The sequence below is a fragment of the Anopheles arabiensis genome, chromosome 3, assembly GCF_016920715.1.
Source record: "Anopheles arabiensis isolate DONGOLA chromosome 3, AaraD3, whole genome shotgun sequence".
Lineage (NCBI taxonomy): Eukaryota > Metazoa > Arthropoda > Insecta > Diptera > Culicidae > Anopheles > Anopheles arabiensis.
Window position 1 is genome coordinate 15,670,120 of NC_053518.1, and position 23,655 is coordinate 15,693,774.

General features: G+C 45.0%; 1 protein-coding gene across 6 annotated transcripts in view; it reads right to left on the reverse strand.

The window, feature by feature from the left end:
- Positions 1–883: 883 nt before the first annotated feature.
- The window catches only part of LOC120900174 (solute carrier organic anion transporter family member 4A1), a 58,419-nt gene continuing 35,647 nt past the window's right edge, over positions 884–23,655 (reverse strand). For 5 of the 6 annotated variants that reach the window (XM_040306833.1, XM_040306835.1, XM_040306830.1 and 2 more), the window contains 14 exons: positions 12,366–12,835; positions 11,730–12,057; positions 11,152–11,368; positions 10,029–10,224; positions 9,785–9,945; positions 9,578–9,685; positions 9,319–9,419; positions 8,884–9,148; positions 8,056–8,598; positions 7,765–7,993; positions 6,533–6,721; positions 6,324–6,472; positions 6,110–6,263; positions 884–6,033 (listed from right to left, as the gene is read on the reverse strand). In XM_040306833.1, coding sequence (XP_040162767.1) covers positions 4,731–6,033; positions 6,110–6,263; positions 6,324–6,472; positions 6,533–6,721; positions 7,765–7,993; positions 8,056–8,598; positions 8,884–9,148; positions 9,319–9,419; positions 9,578–9,685; positions 9,785–9,945; positions 10,029–10,224; positions 11,152–11,368; positions 11,730–12,057; positions 12,366–12,427 — 4,005 coding nt within the window. In that variant the 5' untranslated portion in view covers positions 12,428–12,835 and the 3' untranslated portion in view covers positions 884–4,730. Of the gene's footprint in view, positions 6,034–6,109; positions 6,264–6,323; positions 6,473–6,532; positions 6,722–7,764; positions 7,994–8,055; positions 8,599–8,883; positions 9,149–9,318; positions 9,420–9,577; positions 9,686–9,784; positions 9,946–10,028; positions 10,225–11,151; positions 11,369–11,729; positions 12,058–12,365; positions 12,860–23,655 lie in introns of all 6 variants that reach the window. The other variant, XM_040306831.1, reaches the window with a different exon arrangement.

Consider the following 23,655-nt stretch of genomic DNA (forward strand, 5'->3'; position numbering starts at 1 on the left):
GAAGCTGTACCGGTTTGGCAAAGAGCAAAGACTCCGAGCATTAATGCTGGTACTTTAATGTTAGTGCCACGATTAATCCCCGACAACCTTTCCTGGAAGGATGAATAAGGCGTATTAAACCTCCTAAAACGAGTACCTTATAAGACGAGTTTCTTCCACGATAAAAACGATTGAATGTCTTTCGATTCCTATCAGGCACCTTCTTCTCGTATGTGGTTGAAGATTGAAAAAATTGGGTATTACACTATCATACGCAAATGTTCAAAAGTTTGCATAACGTTCATATTAAAAACAGGTTATGAAAAATCTATTTTTCATGGTCATGAGCTTATGAGGTTTTGGCTAAGTCAGCAACCAAAATTTGACACCTTTATCAGTCGAACTCTAACCGTGAAGGCCAAACGAGTGAAGCAACTTCGTTTAGAATCGTGCGCGATCAAACAACAGCGCCTCGTAGCGTCTAAAACGAACTCCTTGTGGCAGTTTGTGAACGTCTTATAAGCCTATCCCGGCATCTTCTACAACATCTTGTCAACATCAAATTAGAGGAAGAGGAAGAGCGAGGGAAATGTCCAACAATTATGTCGCAAAAACTGTGGAGAAATTGATAAAAATCGAAGGTAGAACTTAAAAAAATGCCTACACGCATGTCTTGTTCCGCCGTGGCGAAAATTCGGGATATTTGACGAAAGGCAAGGTCGCAAGGTCGTAGATTTATTTTTGCAAGTACGCTTACACAAAGCTTATCTTTTCAGGGAAGTTTTTTTAAATGTGTTTTTGCAAAAAAAAATAAAAAACAAAAATCATCGAAAAAATTAAATGTAAATTATTTAAAATATTCTTCTATATTTCGGACCGCATTAGAACTTTCAAATTTGCTAACTTTTTCTGTAAATTTGCAATCTGTATTTTCATGTTTTATTGTATCACCTTAAAAAAGAAACGAAAAGAATAACACGTTCCTACAGCTTCCGTTGCCGTTTCTACGGCCTACTCCCTTCATCCAAATGCCTCCGAAAACGTTCTCTGTCTGTCTATTGCAAGGAACGGTGCATTACAGCGTGATCGCGCGCGCACCACGTGGGCCTCTTTCTCCTCCTGTGTACGCAATCAGAGCGGATCATAAGCGCGTGTTGTCAGCCGTGCTTCTCGAGCAACGAAAGAGTGTCCAAAGCATTGTCCAGGTTGCACGGGAAACCAGAAAAGCTCGTCAGAAATAATTGACAACGTTCGGGGATGTGATAGCAATGGAAGAAGGTGAAGAGGAAGGCTCTTTTTAACACCACCGCGTGATTGACGCGTGATTTGCGCACAGTTTTGCGCGCCAATTGCGCGTTAGTAGCGCTTTACTACGCTTTCCAGTACTAGGCGGCCGTACAGTGTTAAGGACACGGATTTGTGAAACGGGGTTATTTCTTTTATTTTACTATCTCTCTCCTTCTCTCTCTCATTATCTCTCTCTCCCTCTCTATCTCTGTCTCTCCAATTGCACACACCTGCTGCCGCCTCGCTGGGCGTCAGCTTCACATGATTTATCTTAACTGGTTCTCTCTTCTCTCTCTCCTCTTCTCTGCGTCTGAGACACTAGGCTATGTTGCACGATATGTATGCGGTCTTTGATGAGCAGCTGAGTTTCTAACGAACGGATTTTGGGGGCGGGGAAACAGGGGCTCTGTGTTGTTTTACTACTGTGCCATGCGTCTTTGTTTACTTTACTGTGTTTGTTCCATTTTGTTGTGTTGTTTGTTTGTTTGTTCGTAAGTAAGCAACGGTCAAGAGTGGATTTCTATGTAAATGGTCCTTTGACCATTCATTTCTCGAATGGAGCGGGCAAGCGGCTTTTGTTCCACGATTGAAGGAAAATGTTCAACAGCTACAAAAAAACGAAAGATTTGCAAATGTTTCTACGCAAATTGTCCTGATGCTTGTTTGTGTCTTGTCTCTTTGCGCACTGCCTAAATGCTGCGATGCCGGACTGGGGCCAAGTAATGAATGAGAAACAACTGCACCCTCTGGTTTGTAGTAGTAAAAACTATATCCCACCGTACAAAGCCGTACGCACGGAGCGCTCTAAAAGCAATAAAACTCACTAAAACTAAATGCTCGAAATGCGCACGAGCACGAGCATCCTGTTCTAAGTAACGTTTAAATTCTCTCCCTCTCTCTCTATTGTGTAGCGAGCGCCACTGCCTCTTCTAGAAAGAACTAGAAAGGGATCTCTAGCAAAAACTCTACCAAACACAATGTTGTTTTAGTTTGCTTTTTTTTTTAAATTGTTTTTGTTTGTTAATTGGGTGAGATTAATTTCGTTAACCTATTTACGTTTTTGTCTGGTTTTTGTTTCTCACAATCAAACATTGGAACATTTTTGTTTACCTCCCCCTGGTTAAACGTTATAATTTTTGTTGTTTTAGGAGAGAAAGAATAAGCAATGCACAAAAAATCCAACGAGTCCTGTTTCGGGGTTTGTTTGTTTTCTTCTTTTTTTTGTTTGCTTCATTACACAAAAACTTGTTACGTGTGGTAATTAATGCTACAAATGTTTTGTTTTTTTTTTTAACTCTGCTCGAACAATGAGTCTTCTACCTTTTAATTTATATATGCGAAACTTGCTAATCCAAATCCGAAAGCATACCCACACACACATAAGCTTAGGGTTAAATTTTGCGCTCACGCTTAACTTGTGGACCCCAAACTGTGATATCAAGCCAAACACAGCGGGGAGGGGATTTTTTGTCTTTACAATTTTGGATTATAATTCGAAAGAAACGGGTTTAATAATTACAAACGAAAGAAAGTGGTAAAAGTAACAATTTATAACAAAAAAAGAAGCATTCACTACTACCTTGCTTAGTCGCACTTCCTTCACAATCACATCCTTCTGCTTGCTCATTCCAATTGACCGTCACTTGTTCCATTCTCTCTCTGCTTTGTTCGCCTATTATATTGTAATGCATTTTCTTCTAATTAATGCTCACAGCTCCATTAGTTTCAACCATGTGTTTGTTTGTGTGTGTGTGTGTGCCCATTGCGTCGAAAGGCTCTAAAAATCTGTCCTCTTTCTCCTATTGCACAGCACTTGTTGGCGCGCGCGCCTTGGGTCAAACACGCACACGGAAAGAGCAATCATTTCCACCTACTATTAATAAGATTCGAGCCAGTTTTGTGTTACCATTTGAGTGTTTTTTGAGATTAAAATGTAGTCATTTGTGTGTGTGTGTGTGTGTGTGTGTGTCGCAACAGCACACTTTCTTCTTAAAAAACAATCACTAGGGTATGTGTTACCATTGCCGTAAAAGAAAGGAATAAGAAAGGGTTGGGTTTTCTACGATGTGAGGGCATATTTATGCTTCTGTCGCTTCCGGAGCGCTATTTCACTGCTTGGTGGTGGTGTTTATGTGTTCGTTTTGTGGGGTGTTAGAATATCTTCACATTCTGTTTAGCAAATTGTTCTACTAAGACCTAAATAAACTGCATTCATCTATTCTTTTTTGACACCGTTCCGCACTGGACTGTCTAAAACAACCAACAACCTGCTGCTGCTGCCGTTGTACATTTCCGTTTCACTAAAATTGCTTACATTCCTTTCCCACCTGCACCCTCTCTCTCTCTTTTTCACCACTGCACAACTCTACAGTACCACCACGACGCGAGCCGGCCACATTTTGCTAATAGTTTGATATAAAAAATATGTTTGCTTTAGATTTACCGGATCTCTCTTACTCGATTTGCTATACACAACTACTTGCGCGACGCGTGATTTCTCGAAAACACACATCCTCCCATTCCACTACTTCCCTCTCTTCTCACTCAACTCCCATCCCTCCCGACATCACATTATGTGCTGGACTCTCAACACAACCTCCGCGTGAGAATCAATTGTAGTTGTGTACATATTAATTATAGGATCTAGGTTATATTGCTATTACATCTGTGTTATACCCTACACACTCATCAGTTCATCAGTCCATATGCCGCTTCTCCAGCAACATCCCGCGGGCGGGCGCGTATCTCCTCTTCCTCCTCCTCCTCCCTGTACAAGAAGTCCAGTGTCCCGTATCCAAGGTCCATCGGGAGGATGTTTTGAGGACAGCAATGGGACTTCTTAAAAGCTAAATGCACACACAGCAATCACTTGAACACACGCACGCAACAATTACACGCCAATGCACTCTAATGCGCTTATTAATTTTTTTCTAGTGAGGAGAGGATAATGAAGAATGTCTCCGTTTCATCGTCCAAATATTTACCCAAATGTATTTGGAAATTTGGCGACTAGATGTAACATTCCCATTTTTCCTTTTCCTCAACTGGTAAGACATGTGTTTTTCTGTGTAATCTTTTCTCTCAATTTCCAGACACGTAGCACGCAGCATCACCGTGGTACAGCAGAAAGTGTTGCAAATTCGCTCACTGACCGGGAATTGCGATAGAAACGACCGAAAACGTCGATAATAATGATTATTATTTCCCGTGGAATTGGATTTGTTTTAATCGATTGAAACCATTCCATAGTTCCGATTCTCCGAGACGACGAACCCGCTCTGCGCCGTTTCTCATGGAGATTGGGTTAGGAGAATTAAGCTTAGAAATTGAGGTCCATCATCCCTACAAGCCCCCTTACCAGCATGCAGCAGGCAACGAGGATTTGCTAGAGACGAACAGTACGAATATAAATGCACCACCATCGTTCCTAACTCCCAAGTGGCCCTTCGACATCCTAGCTCCGGCTAAACGTTTGCTCCGGCCGTGGACGACGAGGCGGAAGAGGCGGATGGCGACGAGGACGAGGAGGAGGGGGAGGCAGACGGCGAAGAGCAGCAGGTCGGTTCCTCCTCGGGTAGTACGCTGTTTTTGTCCAGCAGTAGCTGCAACGATTCCGGCTGCACACTGCCCACACAATCGCTGCCCGCAATCGTGGCGAGGCAGGAGGACACCACCGGCGACAGCACGGAAGAGCTGCGCCCCGACGACCCGTCGTGGCCCAGCTCGACCGGTGGCGGCAGCGTAGTGGCGGCTGCCGACGAGAGCTTACGCGCCAGCGCATTCGTACCGACAACGATGGTGGACGCCGCATCGGTGCCGCCACTGCACGGCTGGTACCCGCCGTACTTCAGATCCTTCGAGTTGGTGCGCCGATGGCGCAGTATGCTGTTCGAATCTTCGATCAGTGATTTGATCCCACCGAGGATACCGCTCGGCCCGCTCGGTTCCCCGACCCCCGATCCGGCCAGCGCACCGGGCGCCAGGTTTAGCAGGTTCAGATCGCGCGAACTCGTGCGCGAATGGCCCTTCCCGTACTTCGACTCGAGCTCCTCGTTCAGATCGCTCGAGTGCTTCATGTTGTTCAGCTTCGCACCGGACATACCGCCGCAGCCCGCCACAGCCCCGATGTTGTTGTTCTTCAGCACCGCCACGTCGTGCGAGAAGGAACTTTTCCGTGACGAGCCGCCACCGGTCACCAGGGCGCCGGTGGAGCTGAGGAACTTGTTGGCAATGTCGTTATCGAGCCGGATGATAACATTGTTTGGCAGGAAGGAGAACTCCTGCCCGTAGGAGTAGTTGCGCGTGTGCCGCTTCTTCTTCGTCGGTGCTCCACCGGCACCGCCGCCGCTGCAGCTGCTGCTGTAGCCGAGCTTCACGTGCTCCGAGCCACTGCTCGAGCCCGGCTTCAGATGGTTCAGGATGTAGCGTATGTTGCTCGCGCCGCCCGACGCCAGCGAGGGCGGCTGCTCGCCGGCACTGTTGTGGTGCTGCTGCAGCGCGATCCACCGCCCGAGATGGCCGGAAGAGGACGTTTGCTGCTGCGACTGCTGCTGATGGCGATGGTGGTCGTTGTTGTAGTCGTGCGAGTTGTTGCGCGTGTGGTGCCGCATGAACCGCTTCAGCTTCCAGTCGTGGAAGTCCACCTCCCGGTTGGTGGCCGAGTTGCTGCGCTGGATTTTGATATCACAGGAATTGCTGCGGTAGTGTTTGCGGGTGGCCGCCGCTGCCGGCGGCAAGCGGTACGGTTGATGGACACCGTCGTCGTATCTAAGGAGAAAAATATAATGTTATTGGTTTCATTCTTTCCGACGAATCTTTATCAGACTAGCAGCTAGCCCGTTACCTGTATTCCAACTGTATGGTTTTGGAATCGTTCCGCTGATGGCGGCTAGCGACCAGAATTCGCTTATTGTTCTCTGCCAGTGCGTCCCCAGAAATGCATTCACCATTGAACGGAACCGCAATGTTTTCATCCAATGTACTCTTCTCCTCAAACACTGCCGGATAAAAATGAGTTAAAAATCGATCTATCCTTCGCTAACAAATCTCAAACTCACATTTGTCTAAACTTATAATCGATCCAACCAGCTCGTTCGTCGACAGTGGGTTCATCTTGTCCAGATTTTTTCGCCTTCGCACCAGCCACCAGTCAATGATGAAGATCACCAAGGCAATGATTTTAATTGACGCACATAATCCAACATATCTGGGGGAAAAAGGGGAAATTAAATCCCGTTTCCTGGAAGTGTCCAGTATTGCAACTTACTTGTAGCGGAACTTTTCAATGTCGTAAATCAGGCAGCGGCCTCCCTTTTCGCCGCAGGTCGACTTCCACAGCAGGCAGGAGGAATCGATCAGATTGCCAAACACGATCGGTGCCGGGATGTAGCCAAACAGACGGAAGATAACAAACTGCATGCCGAGCGCAAACGAACGTTCCTCCTCCGACACGGACCTACCGAAAAAAGCAACCCCCCCATCGTGTATTAGTAAATTGTGCAATCGGAACTAGTGGTGGGAGCTCGGGATCGGACCTACCCGATTCCGGTTCCGTGTTCGCAATCTATTCCGGAGTCGATTCCGATGTTGTAATCGATTCCGATTCCGTATTTAACTTCGGACCAAATTCCGGAGTTGACACCGAAGCCGATTTCGGAGTTGACTTCGGAGCCGATTCCGGAGTTGACTCCGGAGCCGATTCCGGAGTTGACTCCGGAGCCGATTCCAGAATTGATACCGAAGCCGATTCCAGAGTTGATACCGAAGCCGATTTCGGAGTTGACTTCGGAATCGATTCCAGAATTGGAATTGGCTCTGAAATCAGAATCAACTCCGGAATCGGAGTTGAACTGGGAATTGCAATATGCTCCGGTAACGGAATCAGAATCGGCTACATAATTGGAATTAGCTCCGAAATAAGAATTAGTATTTTAATTTGAAACAAAAAATTTCATAAATGAAATCAGTCAGGGAATCTCCGTGAGAATGCATCGTTTACAAGTAAATTTGGATTCTTTGCGGCTATCAGTACGCAGCATCATTGCGTCCAAACGTCCAAAATGGATTCCGATTCCGGAGCCGATTTCGGTTCCGTTTTCGGAGCCGATTCCGAATCCGAAGCCGTTTCCGGAGCCAATTCCGAGTCCAGACTCGATTCCGATTCTGCTTCCGGTTTCGAATCCAGAGCCGATTCCAAATCCGGAGCCGATTCCGAAGCCGATTCCAAATCCAAAACCGATTCCGAATCCGGAGCCGAATCCGGTTCCGTTTCCGGCACCAGTTCCTATTCTGGAGCCGATTTCGATTCTGGATTCGATTCCGGAACCGATTCCTAAATCGGCTCCGGAATCGATTCCGGAAACTGATGCCAGACCTACTATCCGGATTCGAACCTACTATCCGGATTCGAACCTACTATCCGGATTCGGATTCTGACGAAAACTTCATTTTTCCCATCACTAATCGGAACCGCAACTTCGCGTGGACCCTCTTCCTTACCTCAACACTATCATCAGCAGAGGCATTTGCGTTGAAGCCACGACGAACGTCATAAAGAACAGCAGTATCAGGAAGGGATAGATCGTCCGGCACGGTGTGTTGCAAACGCCGGCAGTAGCCACCGGCACTACCGTGACCTCGGCGAACGCTTCGTGCGCGTTCAGCGCCTGTGCCTGTGTCCCTTCCGCCCCTCGGTAAAGGCTGTTGTTAGTAACGTTCGCTTGAACGCCTGCAGGGAGAAATTGTTTAATATTCGAACAAAACAAAAATCCAATCACTCCATATACTCACAAGCACAGTTGGTGTAGTTCGAGCTGGACGAGAACGCGGTGCAGCCCGCATGGCACGGGCTGAAATAGGTCAGCCCGTTGTTGCCGCACACCGGCTCCACGTCGTACATGTGACACTCGCAGCCGAAATTGCACGCCGCCGTCAGATTCACCTGGAACGGTTCCACGCTGTGGGCGGAGCTGTTGTAGTACGGTATGGTCGTGCCGGCCATCTTGAGATTCTCGCAGCCCAGGAAGAACAGCAGCCCGTAGCACGACAAACAGATCAGATTCGAGATGAGCACAAACTGTACCGCACCCTTCGGCTTCAGCTGGAAGCGCTTCAGTATGCAGCCACCGATGAAGATGCCGATGCAGGCACCTGGGACGGCAATCGACCCAGTGAAGACGCTCGCCTGGCTCTTCCCCAGGCTGAACTGCGTCTCGAGATACTTCGGCAGGAACACGACAAAGCCGGACACTATCATCAGCTCCATGCAGGCGCCGAGACAGGTAACGATGTACACCGGGTTCGTTACCAGGCGCCACATGGACTGGGGTATATCTGCAGGGAGGGCGAAAAACAGCAGTGACACAGTTAATATTGGTGCATCAACCTGCATCACAAGTGTGGTGCAATATTGGCAAACTTGGAAACGGCCACACATTGAAAACAAAGCACAAAAACAGGGGTTTAATTTCGGAAATTTCGTTTTTGGTGGACCCAATAATCAAAACTTTCCTGGCGTTAGCTTCCGAAAAATCGTGCCCCACCGGAGCAAAACAATAATGTATGTCATTTAAATAAAACACCAATATCATAAATCTACCTTCCCCTGTCCAAACATACCTTTAATGTCCTTTCCATATCCGGTGTCCTCGCCCGTTTTGTTTGCCTGCGGTGCGGCGTTATTGGCACCGTGGCCTGTTTGTTGTTGCTGCTGCTGTGATGGCAGCGGCTGCTGTTGCAGAGTGCCCGTTTGCTGCTGCTGCTGCTGTTGGGCGAGATTCGGCTGCGATCGGGGCAAGCTGCTCGAGTTGTTCGATGTTAATTGCTGCAGCTGGGGTAACCGCTGTTCGGCAATGCGTATTTTCTTCTTCTCGCGTGTCAGTACCTGTAAATCCAATAATCAGTCGGCAGAGGGAGCCGGGGAGCTTAAGTCAATGAATTATTGGGCCGCAATAAAGTGCGACCGGGAGAAATTGGATATTGCCAGGGCGCGCAATATTTTGGTCATTTCGACTCAGACAACGACCGTGAAAAGCTCGTTGGTGTAACACATACCTTGGGAAAGGAGAAAAACGGCACCGCCACAATGATGAGCAGGATGCCGCACACTAAGAAGCCGCCCCACCACATACCGACCCATCGTCGATCGTCAGGATCTGTCGAGAGAGAGAGAGAGAGAGAGACAGAGGGGATGAGAGATCAGGGGCACAATTTATGGCACGTTGTTCCGGAGGAATGTTTCTTTCCGCGTGGAAACGATTCTTTTAATGCGTTTAATGCGGAAATTGGCCCATTCGAAGTAACAACTACTTACCGATATTGATATCGCTGCCGGAAAAGGAATCCATATGGAAGGACAGCAGATAAGCGCCGAGCAGGAAGCCAAGCACGGGACCGAACGCGGCCATACTGTACATAGCACCTGAAAAGGGAGGGGTTCATGGAACATAAAACGTGTTGGTTCCTTCTTCTGGCCGTTTTGTGGGAGCACAGGCACCACGATTAGCTGCAAAACACTTACCGATATACATCGATGAGCTTTCCTTCCGGACGTGATCGTCCACGTACGTCGTGCCGAGCGTGAACAGGGGACTTCCGCCGCCTCCGAGCAGTATTTGCGCAATCACAAACAGTATCACAGGCCCGAAGGTGGACGCTTTACTTTTCAAACAGTTGTCACCTCTGCGCACAGGAAAAAAAAACCCGGTTAAGGTCAAATAACATGTTAGAACCGAGCCCGAATGGGCACTCCCCACCACACTTACCGTAAGTTGTGCGACGTGAGCGGTGGATTGGACAGGCTGTTGGAGAGCCGGCCCAGGCCCATGTCCTGCTCACGTACCGACACCAGCCGGCAGATGTTGTCGGACGTTTTATTGTCAATCAGTATGCCCGGGTTGGGCTCGCCGGTAAAGTGGGGCAGCATGAACACGAGCGACCCGATGCCCATGATGACGGCACCTTGAGGGAGGAAAGGAAGAAGGGGGTAAGAGGTTTGTGTGCTTGGAGTAGTGATGGGAAAAGTGAAGTTTTCGTTGGAGTCGATTCCGGTTAGCTCCGAAGTTTCTTGGAATCGATTCTGGATAGTATGGAACTCCGGATTCCGGATAGGAATCGGAATCGGCTCCGGAATAAGAATCGTTCCACGAAAATCGTTCCGGAATCGGCTCAGGAATAGTAGGTCCGGAATCAGAATCGGCTCCGGAATAAAAATCGGTTCCAGAATTTGTTCCGGAATCGGCTCCGAATTTGTTTAGAAATCGGCTCAGGAATTGGCTCCGGAATAGACTCAGGAATTGGCTCCGGAATCGGTTCCGGAATTGGAATCGGATCCGGCATTGGAATTGGCTCCAAAATCAGAATCGGCTTTGAAATCGTAGTCGGTTTTGGCACCTCTATAAGAAAAGACGTTTGGGACCAATAATGCTATGTATTGATAGCCATAAAGAATCACTTACTTGTAAACGATCTTTTCTCACGGAGATTCCTGGACTGATTCGCTTTCAAAATTCTTATTTCAATTCAAGAACTGATTCTCATTCCGGAGCTAAATCCAATTCTGGAATCAATCCTGATTCCGTTACCGGAGCAAATTGCAATTTCCAGGACAATTTCGATTCCGGAACCGATTCCGATTCCGGAACCGATTCAGATTCTGGAGCCGATTACGATTCCGGAATTGATTTCAGAGCCAACTCCGGAATCGGCTCCAAAATCGGATTCAATTCCGGAGCCACTTCCGGAATCGGCTCCGGAATCGGATTCGATTCCAGCATCGAAATCGGCTCCAGAATTCATTCCTAACACGGAATCGGGTAGGTCCGATTCGTAGCTCCCACCACTAGTTTGGAGACACATCTGGTGCGGTCAATCCCCCCAATTACTTACCAATACCGATCCACACGGGGATGTGGCGCCGGCTGCCAAGGTAGCTGACGAAAATGACCGTTATAACGTTGCCAATTTCGTAGCTGGACGCTATCAGCCCGGACAGGCTGGACGGTATTTCGAACCGCTTCTCTATTGTCGTTATCACTGAGTTAATGTAGCCGGAGCTGAGCGCCTGCTGTAGCGTCACGAGAATGGAAAGGAGCAGGACAAACACCTGGAAGGGAAGGAGGCAGAGCGATTACAGCTTTGTTGGCTTAATTAATTTCCTAACACAAAGCAAATAGCATGGAAAAGATTTGTTAGAACTTTTATTACACGGTCATGCCACTTTGTCACAAGCTAAAGAAGAGGAATTTAATTTAAACAAATGATATTAAAATAAGGATCAATGTAGGAAAAATTCCAACATTTTTGCCATTTTACACCGGCTGACTGTCCTTAATCGATTCCAAGAAATGGTGGCATCAACCCTTTATCCTTCCCAGAAATACCTTTCTCTGCCATTTGATACAGCAACAATCTGTAACAATCTGTAGCATCATTCTGCGCTTTTGCCCTTTGACCCAAAAGCGTACCTTTATCCGGGCGAAATGTTGTACCGCCGATGGTCGGCAGTTTAGGATGCCACAGTCGCGCATGTAGTCGTCGTTGATCAGCAGCACGTTCGGTAGCGGTTTGTCCCGGTCCATCATCACGCTGCTCGACGGCTGCCGGCTGTGGCACTTGATGACGGTGTCGGCGGTCGCCGTGGCCGATGTTGCCGTAGTGCTGGCGGTCGTGGTCGCTGTGTTGACCGACATGGGCAGCGATTCGGACTCGGTGTCCTGCGGTATGTCGGCACTGCTGTCGTCGGTCTGTGCCTCCGAGTACAGCCCGGTCATGGCGTACATGGACTCGTTGCGCCTGCAACGAAACGGTAGAAGTTGTAGAAGAGTTGTAACACGCGGACATGGGTATCGATTACAAGCTTTGACATTACACCCACGGCCACCACGAAGAGGAGTACTGTGCGGCAAGTTTTGGAATTGCGCAGCGAAATTGGACACATTTTTCATCGTTGAGACACATTTTACATTTGAGACATCGTTGAGACACATTTCTCTTAGATTTGGGGCGGAAGTGACCCTTGTAAAATAGTCATTTCAACTTTTTTTTAACGCAACATTGATCGAATGATATCTCATCATGCCCGAGAGCTTCTTCTCACTCACCTATGACCTTTGCGTTGGCTGTTGCCACCGTCGATTGTTCCACCGGACGTTGTCATTTTCATCCAACGGAAAGAGTTAGTGCTCCGCGAAGAATAAACCGTATTTTAAAAGCTCCACACAACTGCACACACCGGCTCCACAAAAGTGCAGCTGCAACGGAGGAGACGGGGAGGAGGAGCGCAGGATGATGGATAGGTAATAGATGTGCACACTTCCGGCTCAAGGAAGGCGACTCTTGCCGCTCTGCAAGCCCGTCCGATACTGCCAATGGTCGACAAGGGCCGTCGGATGAGCCGCTATCATGTCTTCTGCTTCGAGGTCGTATGTTCCTAGGCCTAGAAACACACACTGTAGCAGCAGCAGCAGCAGCAGCAGCTTGGCCGTCCTATTGTTGCAGTACTTCCGGCGGGTTTGACATGAAGAAGGAGGCGACACACCGTGTGCCGGTCGGTAGATGGATTAATTATTTCCTGCAAAGAGAAACAAAGCAAAAGCTGTATAGACACGATGTTACAAAAGGCTTTGGAATACAAAAAAGGGCTTATTAAGGGATATTGCAGCAGCAGCTAATTATTTTACCAAGAAGAATTTGTTGGAGAATATTGGAAGGAACATCAGCTACGGAAATTATTTTCCAATCGACATAAATTGCCATGTCGCTGTCGGGCTTTTGGCGCACCTGCGCGCGTAGCAATATGAAGAGACTCTATTTTTAAAATGAGGAAACATGGCACCGCGAAACTAGCTTCTATTAAATTCCCATCCCGGTAAGGGACACGCGACACCTAAACGGTAAACGATTGTCCACAGCTCCAGCTCCCAGTTGGCAACATCTCTATCACTGTGGAGTTGGCCATGACGACCAGGTATGTCGTTGCCACGTGAACGTCATCTCTGGGGGATTTTGAAAGGCTCGCCGCCGCGCGCGCTTGCTTAAACGAATCCAGGTTAACGACCATTTAATAAGCAATTTGGTGTAATCGCAACCTGGGCTCCACAACACCGGTGTCCGGTACATTTTTCATCACCACGCGCTGTAATATATAGAAAAGCCAAGTTCTAAAAGTAGTAGTACGCCGCCTCTCTTCGTCCAGGTTACATAAACAAACCTTTTGACATGCACACACACGGATCAATATGGCGGAAAGCAATGCTAACGTGACTTTAATTTGGTGCACAACACCCTTGACGTGTTCTAGTGGGGACCTACCTACCCGAAAAGCGCATGCTGTCAAAAATGGATGATAAGTGACTTTCACCCGATACTGCACTGGCGCGGTTTTTCGCGCATCGTGTGGTGTGTTTGTGCCAACAAAATCGAAGGTGTTGATGCTAATAAGCGCTCAAGCGCTGTGACCTAATTGTAAGTCTGATGAATTCACACCGACCGACACTTTTGGGGATGGGAGGGTGGTGCCAAAACATCCAACATCCGGTTACACGTAGCAGCAGCAGCAGCACATGTGCTCGCCACATTTGGTGGCATAGAGAACGTGCCTTTGGTACTGAGGGCAATCGATGCCCTACGTCGCCTAGTCATCCTCCCTCTAGACACATTTCCCCCAATGTTGCAGTGAATTTCCGGACGCAACCACAACCGGATTGGAATGCTGCTCAACGATGTGCTATTTTGCGGAACAACAACAACAACATGTACTGTTGGATGTGGTCCATGTCCCCCCAAAAAAAAAACCGTAAAGCGTTCTGGTCTACCTGCAGCCACGCTCTGTTTTGACCGATGGGGATCAATTTAGTGCCAACACGGTTCCGCGTTCGGTCGGTGCCGCAATCGTAAATGGGAAAATGTGACGAGGTAAAGGGAGGGAGCGGGGTGGTCTTGATGCACCCATCGATGATGTGGGCATATATTGCGAATCACAAAGTTTCGCAATTAATTATCGTGGCGAGTGAGTACTGCTGCTATCGAAACACATTTGCAGAGATGTCACTCTTATCGGTTTGGCGCTGTGTGTTCGATTCGATTGAAATGATTAATTGAATGCGACCGGCAGACATGTAATGGAAGTGCATGGAGCTGCAAGATAGACATGGCAGTAAATTGAGCCCTGCGTCATTTTTGTTCGCATAATTCGCATCATTATTTCTACTCTCGTATTATTAAAAGATCCGGATCTGTAAGCTGTTTTAGCAGCCGAATCTATGGTATGAAAGCTCCCTCTTTCTGGGAAAAATATAGGGCTAGTACAGTGATCTACAATATCCGACTCGCTTGTCTCATGCGGCTCTTTGCTGTCTAGATGGCTGCTCTGGCTGCCGTTAGTATATTTCATAGTACTTTTAAACATTTTTACTCTTGCGTTATCTATTTGGCTCTGCACGAACGAGCATTTTTGTAGAATTAGGCACTCCATAGCCTAGTACATCAATGGAAGACGTGTACTTCCCCAAGCGGTCCCGTGGTACATTCGTCAACTCGAACGACCTAGTAACTGCCTGCCATGGGTTCAGGCCTCATATGGACCGTTCCCCCGTAGCAGGGACTGACTATCCTGATGCGGTAGTACTGAATATGTCTCGTTACGACACGTTACATAGTGTAGTAGGACGTTACGCAAAATAGGAGAATAATAATAATAATAATAATAATAATAATAATAATAATAATAAGGGGACCCTTTCCGTTGTAAGTTCGTAGACTGAAATTTCAGCCTGTCAGCTGTTTGCATTGTATAGCAGTTTTCGAGCAGCTATCTAATTGACTATAATATACAAGTGGGCTTATCCCAAGGTGTATGAATTTATAAGACTGATTTGTATCGCTTCTGCTTCTGAATGAAGATTGTAAGAATGTTTTGAGTATTCGTCAAGCCTTCAGAAAGTTCGTTGGAGCAAAAGTTTTCACTCGTTCTGTCAAAAAGTGATGTTCAAAATTGGTTATGAAAAAATGCTATGAGACCACCTGGACTACATACACTTTGATTCCAGATTCGATCACCTGATTTCTTTAATGCACCTTGGGATAAATGTAAACAAAACCGTGTTTTCAAGCAGGTACTCGAATCTAATTCTAGCTTTTAGGCTAAAATTTTCTAGACTGAAAATCGCAGGCTAGTTTTGTGTGTGGTTTTGTATGGAGTGTTTACATGATTTCAGCCTCCAACTGTCAAACTCCATACAAAAAACTAACTAGAAACATGAAGGCCCCCAAGAACAGAATAAAGACATACCCATATAATTAGATTGAAGAAAGGAAAGCCTTTTTTAATACTGTACAGTTCTTGAAAGAATTTGTGAAATCATATGAAAATTTATAAATTTAGTTGGACCTTTCTCATTGAATAGTATGTAAGTCAGTAAGAAAAACTAAACCACAAGAGGTTTCTTACTATCAAATAAAGCAATAGTTAGTATGAAATATCAAATTTTCAATTATAGCGTTCTCAAAACTAACATACACGCACTTTTATTGCCTCAGTATGTTTGTTTTGTTTTGTTTTGAAAAGTACGCCCTAAGGTAAATAATACAAACTTCAAAAACTTGTTCATTCCAGGATTACAACATTATCAGTTTCGAAAAGGATGTACAATAATTGTATAAACAAAATATAAAAAAATAGACACAAAACATACGGAGTTTGTATTAGTCTGTACTTACAGGCTAGCTAAAAAGCGAAATTGTAATATTTGATTATACGCTAATCTATTTCCCTACGTAAATTACCATAATCGTCACCAGCAACATCCGTAACGTAATCAACATTTGCGGCGTTAATTAAATCACTCCCAAAAAAAAAAACTTATCTACCTTAAACTCTACTTCATCTCATAAAAATTAACCATCGAAAAACTCGCTCTCCCTCTTCCAAGAAAAGTGCAATGAAAGCCCGTGGGCAGAAACGCTTCCTACTTACGCTACAAATACACGCTTTCCTATCAACGAACAGATAATCCGATTCCAATTTCCATCAGTACACGGCGCACAGGACTATGGCGCGAACTGTCGTAAGTATACTAACTGTTGGGGAAGAATGTAAGATCTCTCGTCTTTCTCCTCCTCCACGACGACGGCATTGTACGTGACACACCCGTCCGTCGCATACTGTCCACAGTTCTTCCTCCATTGGAACGTGTACCACTAACTCGCCCTTGCTACTTGGTAGGTTAAAGGGCATACATTAATGAAGCTCGTTGTGGCGGGCGGGCAGAATATCTGCACGCTCATCTGCAGTCCTTGGCTCCTTGCATTCGCGTGTGTGGGGTGTTGTGGAGCCAAAGGAACACAAACAAGTGCTCCCGGACAGAATTGGGGTGGTTTAGTAGGAGTGTGTGTGTCTGTTTTTTCCTACTTCCTGCTTCTGCTCTCACAGAAACAAGAGAGACAGAGAGAAGGCAAGTTCAATGACCTGGCGGCTAAAGAGAAAAGAGACCAATATCCGGAACCAGACACATTTGCCGTCGCGTGCCAGGAGAGGGGGGATGATGATGATTCTTTCATTTGATTGCATACGATGGTGTGGAAGGTTTGTGGGCGGGGGAGGTGGGAGCGGTCAAACGAGCGTAAAACGAAGCATATAACTTACGTTGCTAGCGAGCAGCAGAGGCAGAGAAGTAGTACAACGATGGCGAAATGGTCGCGGTGGAAATGGAACGTAATGTTCCCCAAAGGTATTTTCGTCCCCAAAGTGTATCTCAATTCTATTTCTCTGATGAGGGCAGAACAGACACATGGGTACACACACACACACATAAAACTTCCGTATACTGCTTGCTGTTCGGGCAGATCCCGGAACTACTACAAGGTACTAAAAGCCAACTCCATCAAACACTGGTGGAATCGATTGTTTGCCATTCCAGACACTAAAGCTCTTTTACTGTCAAATAGACCAAATGATGGTGTTTGGGTGCATTTCGGATCCACCAAATGGCCTCAGGTAAAACTCCCATAACTCCAATTCAATCTCGTGAAGGGGATATGTCCTTTTGATAAGGTTTTTCTTAAAACAATTTCAAAAATAAAACAATTTCTAAAACTGAACTTACTATCAGAGCACCGCCTAACCTGTCGATATGCGCGCACAGAGCTCGGCTCTCTGTTAGTAAAACAGTTTACAATTGCAAAAAACGACTCCCACCTTCCTCTCTCCCATTTTTCTCCCCCAAGCAATCGGGGAGACAGATGTGCAAATGTTGATTTAACGACATCCCATCATGCGACACAATTTGCCGTAAAACTTCAGCGATAGACCACCACCAACACACCAATAGCTACTAGCATCGTTTGCTGGGGCATGTGCAAGAGCTTTTACAGTAGAGCTTTCGCAGTTTTTCAAAGGCGAACGAGCAACGCAAAAAGATTTTTAAAGCACGCCAAAAATCTAAACCATTTTTAGGACACGCGTGTCAATCCGTTTTGCCACTTTTCTACAAAGCCCAATAGTACCCGTTCTTCGCCCCAAAAATGTAGATGACCGAAAACGTCAAACTTTTGCTCACTCAACCCATCCTCCGCGATGCGGATAAAGCGTGCCTTATCTTGCTAATCGGTGATGGTCGTAAACCGGATCGAGGGCTGTGTGTGTGTTTGTGTATTTAATTAACAATTTTCTCAACCTTACATGTGCTCCGAACGATCGGTTGTAAGAAAATTTAAATGGAAATGCTTGCCAAACGGTTCAACGCAGTGACAGGTTTTTGGACGATGCAAAGTTGTTGCTGTTGTGTGTAAAAACGGGTTACTTTTAGAACGATTCCCTTGTCCGGCAAGGTGTTGCACACAGTTTGCAAAGTTTGGAATGAAAATTGGCGATGAAATCAACACGGTAAGAACATTGAATGTTTGTAACTTTTTTTACTCCTTTTTTTGTTAGCATAAAAAGAAACAATCTGCAAAGCGCCAAGTGAACGAATTTAAATAAATTTATTGTGCCTGCACACGCATCGCGTGCTTCAGCGAGCAGCAAAACAGCACTTCTGTGACAAAATAGTTGCGCGCTTCCGCTTTTTGCTAAATGTGACTTACTACTGCCCTACTGTTCACACACCGTTGAGCTAGTTTTGACCTACCGCAACCACAGTTTTCGTATTATAAATTGCAAAAGTTCTCTTCCTCTCTCTCTCTCTCTCAGGGGGTGCGTGTGCATTCGGACCTGGGCAAAGAAAATATTCCTTGCCCGATTTTGCTGGGATTGTGTGGAATAATTTAAAACAGACTTGCTTCCCCTTCCCCGTTTGGCCTACATCATGGGCAAAAGGTAGCAAGAGCCAATCCGGAGAGGTTTTGGATAGGTCGTCGTACGCCGGAATCGTGATGTCCTCGGGGAGTCTCTTTGTGACTCCGCCAAAAAGGAAGAAATTAAATAGAGCGACAGAGAATGATGCAAAAAATTGAGGTTATGACCTGAGCATTCAGCTTAGCAGCACATTCACTTACTTACAGTGGAATCCGGAAAACGGGGAAAAACCGTGCGAGGAAGTTGCATTACGAAAAAGCTCACGGAATATGGCAAACAGGAAGCGTTTTAATCTTTTAGGGTAGAGTGTGCAATAAAAAAATTTTGTTTTGCAATGTTTTAGATTTATGTTTATAGATGTTTCGCCAGTTTTCTTTGATTTGTAGCTTAGTTATGTGTTTGTGAATTCTTTTATTTATTTATTTATTTATTTATTTATTTATTTATTTATTTATTTATTTATTTATTTATTTATTTATTTATTTATTTATTTATTTATTTATTTATTTATTTATTTATTTATTTATTTATTTATTTATTTATTTATTTATTTATTTATTTATTCATTTATTTATTTATTTATTTCTTTATTTCATTTTTAGAATGACAGTTTTTCACTAGCCGTATTGTTAATTCTTTCATTTATGATTTACGTTTTATAAATGATTTATTTATCTCTTGGTCAACTAATAATTTTGTTTATCTTTTATTTGTTCATTTGTGTATGTGGTTGTTTGTTTCTTCTTCTTCTTCTTCTTCTTCTTCTTTAATTTACGTCCTTATTGATGTTTTTCTCTTCTTTTCCCAACAATGCACATATTTTATGAACTTTTGCATAATGTTTATAAGTTATAAACTTATTTAATCCAATGTAAAGCAAACATAGTTTTTCGAGCTATTTCGAATTTGGATGAAAATTAAGTGAGGCACACAACTCAATCGATCGCATCATTTAATGCATTACATTCTCTTTTTTCCGAATTTGCCCCCCCCCCCCCCTCACATAATCACCAAGCGACCGTTCAAAAAGCGTAAACATAAACATTTCACCGCGGCCGAACGAACTCGATTAACAACAGACGACGAACATCTGTTTTGGACAAGCTGAGCATTTCCCTTTTTTGTTCGCAAACAACAAAGCGTATATAATCTCGTAAAATTGCCGGTAGGTTTAATCGGGAATAGCGCTTGGTTGCTTGGTTGTTTATATTGCCGCCGATGGATCTGATCGGGATCGAATATCCATCCGTCCAGCCCCGCGTTTGCGAACGATAAAGCATTGCGCATACTTCGGACACATCGGAGAGGTGTTTGTGTGCGCGTACCAAACCGTATACACGGTCTATCAGCGTCAATAAATTTGACTCTAGTTTTTGCGCAATACTCGTTTCGTTCAGCACCTCCAGCAGCCCCCGACAGCCAAACGCTGCCAATTAGTTTACCGTTCGTTTGTGTGTGTGTGTTTATATATAGAGCTCTTGAGCCGGTGAAAGGGCATTGGGGGAAAATTGGTAAAGGAAACAAACTGTGTCAAGCTCTGGAGAAGGAAATTAAGACATGTTCATTAGTATTTCAGCACCGCGAAACCGCGAAGTTCCGGCTCTATAAAGTTCATCGATTAAAATTGTAAACAACATTCAATTTGCAAAGACATACCGTTTCCAGCACTGTAAATTCATTGAAATAAATAAAGCGATTGATTATTTATGCATTCGTTAACGAGTAAAAGATCTGGACGAATGGGTTAATCACCTTTCGAACATTTTTTGGATTTCTTTTCTCCTCCTTTTTCCCGTTGATTGTTACTTGCTTGAGCAAGCTGCAACATCGTTAAATCCGTCGGACGAATGCATGATTATCGACGGGAGAAATTACGCATATTGTGAAATTCGCAAGCGCAAACAACTCTCCCCAATGCGACAAAAAAAACGTGAAGATGATAAGCGAAAGGAACGGGTAAAATCAGCCGAGGGAATACATTTGTTGATTTATATTCAGTCCTCGTCAGATGCTATTAATTAGTGATGGTCCTCGATGATAGAGCTGTTTACATATTATTTAGACATTTAAAATCTCAATAATTTAGTTGCATAACCCCTTATTTGCAATGCTTCTAATCTTGTTTATGTATTGCACGAGTAATGTTCATAGTTGGCGACTTCTAAATGTCGTTTTTACATTGTAACAGAGTTTTTTCAGGGGTTCTCATACTTTTGGGACACTTTTTTGACACTTTCCTGTGTGAAGTGAACTTGTTTTGATGTGAATTCGACTCTATGACACTCTTATTGGACAAACACACTGGAATTTCCTATTGTATTCCACATAAGCCTGACACAAAAGGGATACCATAGAGTCCTTCTCAATTCACATTAAGTTTTCCATCCGTAAAAAAGAATCAAGAAAGTGTCCCAACTCGTAATAAACACAACGTAAGAAAGAGTCAAGAATTTAAAACAGTGTAAATAAAATAAGTATACAATCAAGATATATAAATCATATTCAACGCAACAGAACTATGAAACAAAATGAATCAAATAACGTTACCTCAAACAACCGAAGTCTAGCTTATCCCTATTATCATCAACAGATTATGACAAAAGAACATGGAGGCCACAATGAATAACGGTACGGAATCAGGCAAGAATTACAATATTATTGCCACAAAAATTGCTTCGAAAACTGTGCTTGGACTTCATAAAACATGAACCATACTTACAGTCACGACCGGTTCTTTATTTAACAAATTGAACGGAACTCCCCTCTGACCGACCCTGCCTGTCTCCCTCTCATAGCAACTTTCTTCGTGACTTTCATCTCATTTTCCAAACCATCGTGACCTTCGGTAGCCACACGATATCGCTCCACAATACTAACCTTTCCCATCCTTTGACTTTGCGTGAGCACGCAATACACAAACACACACAAAAAAGGAAGTTAAACTGCACTTGGCCAACACAACCGACGGCCAACCAATCAAGCAAAATAACTGACCAGGGACAACACCATGGGACCCATGGGTGTGTGGGAAACAAAATGCATCAAACGCAACGGCACAGTTTTGCAAAGCGCATGCATTTATACATGCAACAAGAGGCAACAGAGAGGAAGAAAGAAGTTATGGAGAAATAAAATTAATTTTCATTCGTCGCCCCCGATGGGGGTGTAGCGAGGGAAAGGTCAGTAGGTATTTGGTACGATTGGTCTCCAGTTTCTCCTGACGCTTTCAGACGGATCCCGGTGAGTGAAGTCCGCTGCACACGCACACAAAAGGCAATCGTCGCACACCAAGGTTCGTTCGTTTAGTAACGGTAGTTAATTAAATTTGCATAGCGACACACACACACACACAAATGTGTAACAAATACCCACAGACACAACAATAACAACACTTTCTGGAGGGAAGCTGCCAACGAGGGAAGACATTGGAAAGTGCATCCGGGAAATGGATCCTGCTTAGCCTTCTTTGACTGTACCTAGGGGCGACCGGCAATCCATCGTACCTCTCGTGAGATTGTACACACTGACACACACACACTGTCCCGATGGCGATTACACTGCAGCTGAGCAAACCGGCGTGGAGCGTAATTGGAGCAAAAGTAATGCGGAACTATAATGCAGTGCAAGCGAAATAATCGTCGGCGGCACACCAGTAGTCACGACTGGTGGTGTGGCGCCCTTGAAAAGCCTCCTCCCCCCCCCCCCCCCCTTAGCTCGTGCGGGTCGTTATGAATGCACAAACAGTGAGCTCTCAGCCACACACACACACACGCCCCAAAAGGTCAACACGGTCGGATTTGAAACAAATGGTTCAAGAAAATGGATGCTTCCCAAGCATCCCTCTCTTGTGCAAGGGCGCACTTACTCCTAGAGTGCGGCGCAGTTGCAACAGGTCGTCGCTTCGACCTACCAGTGCCTTCCGTTCGTTCGGTTGGTTTGTGTGTGTGTGTGTATGCTGCACAGCCGGGAGAGAGGTCGATCAATCAATCCCTGTCGATTGTGTGGTGTCGAGCGAACGTGAACTTTTCTGTTTTGCGTGACATTTTACAGCGCGCGACCAGCGTTAGAAAGAAGAGAGGAAAAAAAAAAAGATGTACTGCCTTGGCTCTGCACCACTTGAGGAAGGAAATGGCGGGCACAGAATAAACGATCGATTGCAATGCAGCTTTCTTTCGAAGCTTCGCTACATCATGCGCTAGCAGCCCCCAGCTGCTGCTGCTGCCTGCAGAAGACTAGTCTTGCATGAGTAATGCATTTTTAATGCCACTCCAATCCACCGCCGTGTGGAGACGAGTACGGAAGAGAAGGGGCTGCTCTCGGGGCTGCACACCGGTAGAACTAGATTGCGTTGTCTTTGACGGTTTGCCACTATGTTTCGGGCGGAGTTCTGACGGTCGAAATTCCTAGCACGAGAGCAGATGCACACAAGGTTGCTGCTGGGCATGTAAATGTGACCTAGCAGTTTGGTTTTGGGTTGACGGTTCGTAAGTTTACTCACGTCCAGTTTTTTTCTCGGTTTTTGGAGCGGAACATTCTCTGAAAGGTGTGTATGATTTTTACCCTGGAGCTTTTTTCTTTTTGGCAGCAGAAACGGGTAATGCATGTGGGCAGAATTCATAACACACCACTACATGCTTTTGGATAGCAATTTAAGGTTCGTTTGAAATTATTTTGAGAAGGTTCGAAAAAAGCAGGGGACCTTGTTGAATAAAACATTAAAAAGGGTATTTTTTAACAATAAAACTCTAAAAAAATACTGGAAAATGACAAACAGTTTTTAACGATTCATTGTGAAAAAATCCACATGGTATAAAAACCATAGGCGGAAACCGTTAAACGCTATTAGAAAATAAAAAAAATACAACTTGTGAACTTTTATCATACACCATGGTGATTTTCTTCAGAACAGGCAAGAACAGTTAATAAGTAAATTAGTATAAAACAACGATAGACCACAATAACTCATACAGCAATACTAAAGTTATAAAATAATACAAAAGAAAACACAAAAAAATAAAATATTATTTCAAAAATTATGAAACCAACAGGAAACTAGATAAATTACAGGAAAAATGGCATCACTAAACAACTTCAAAATT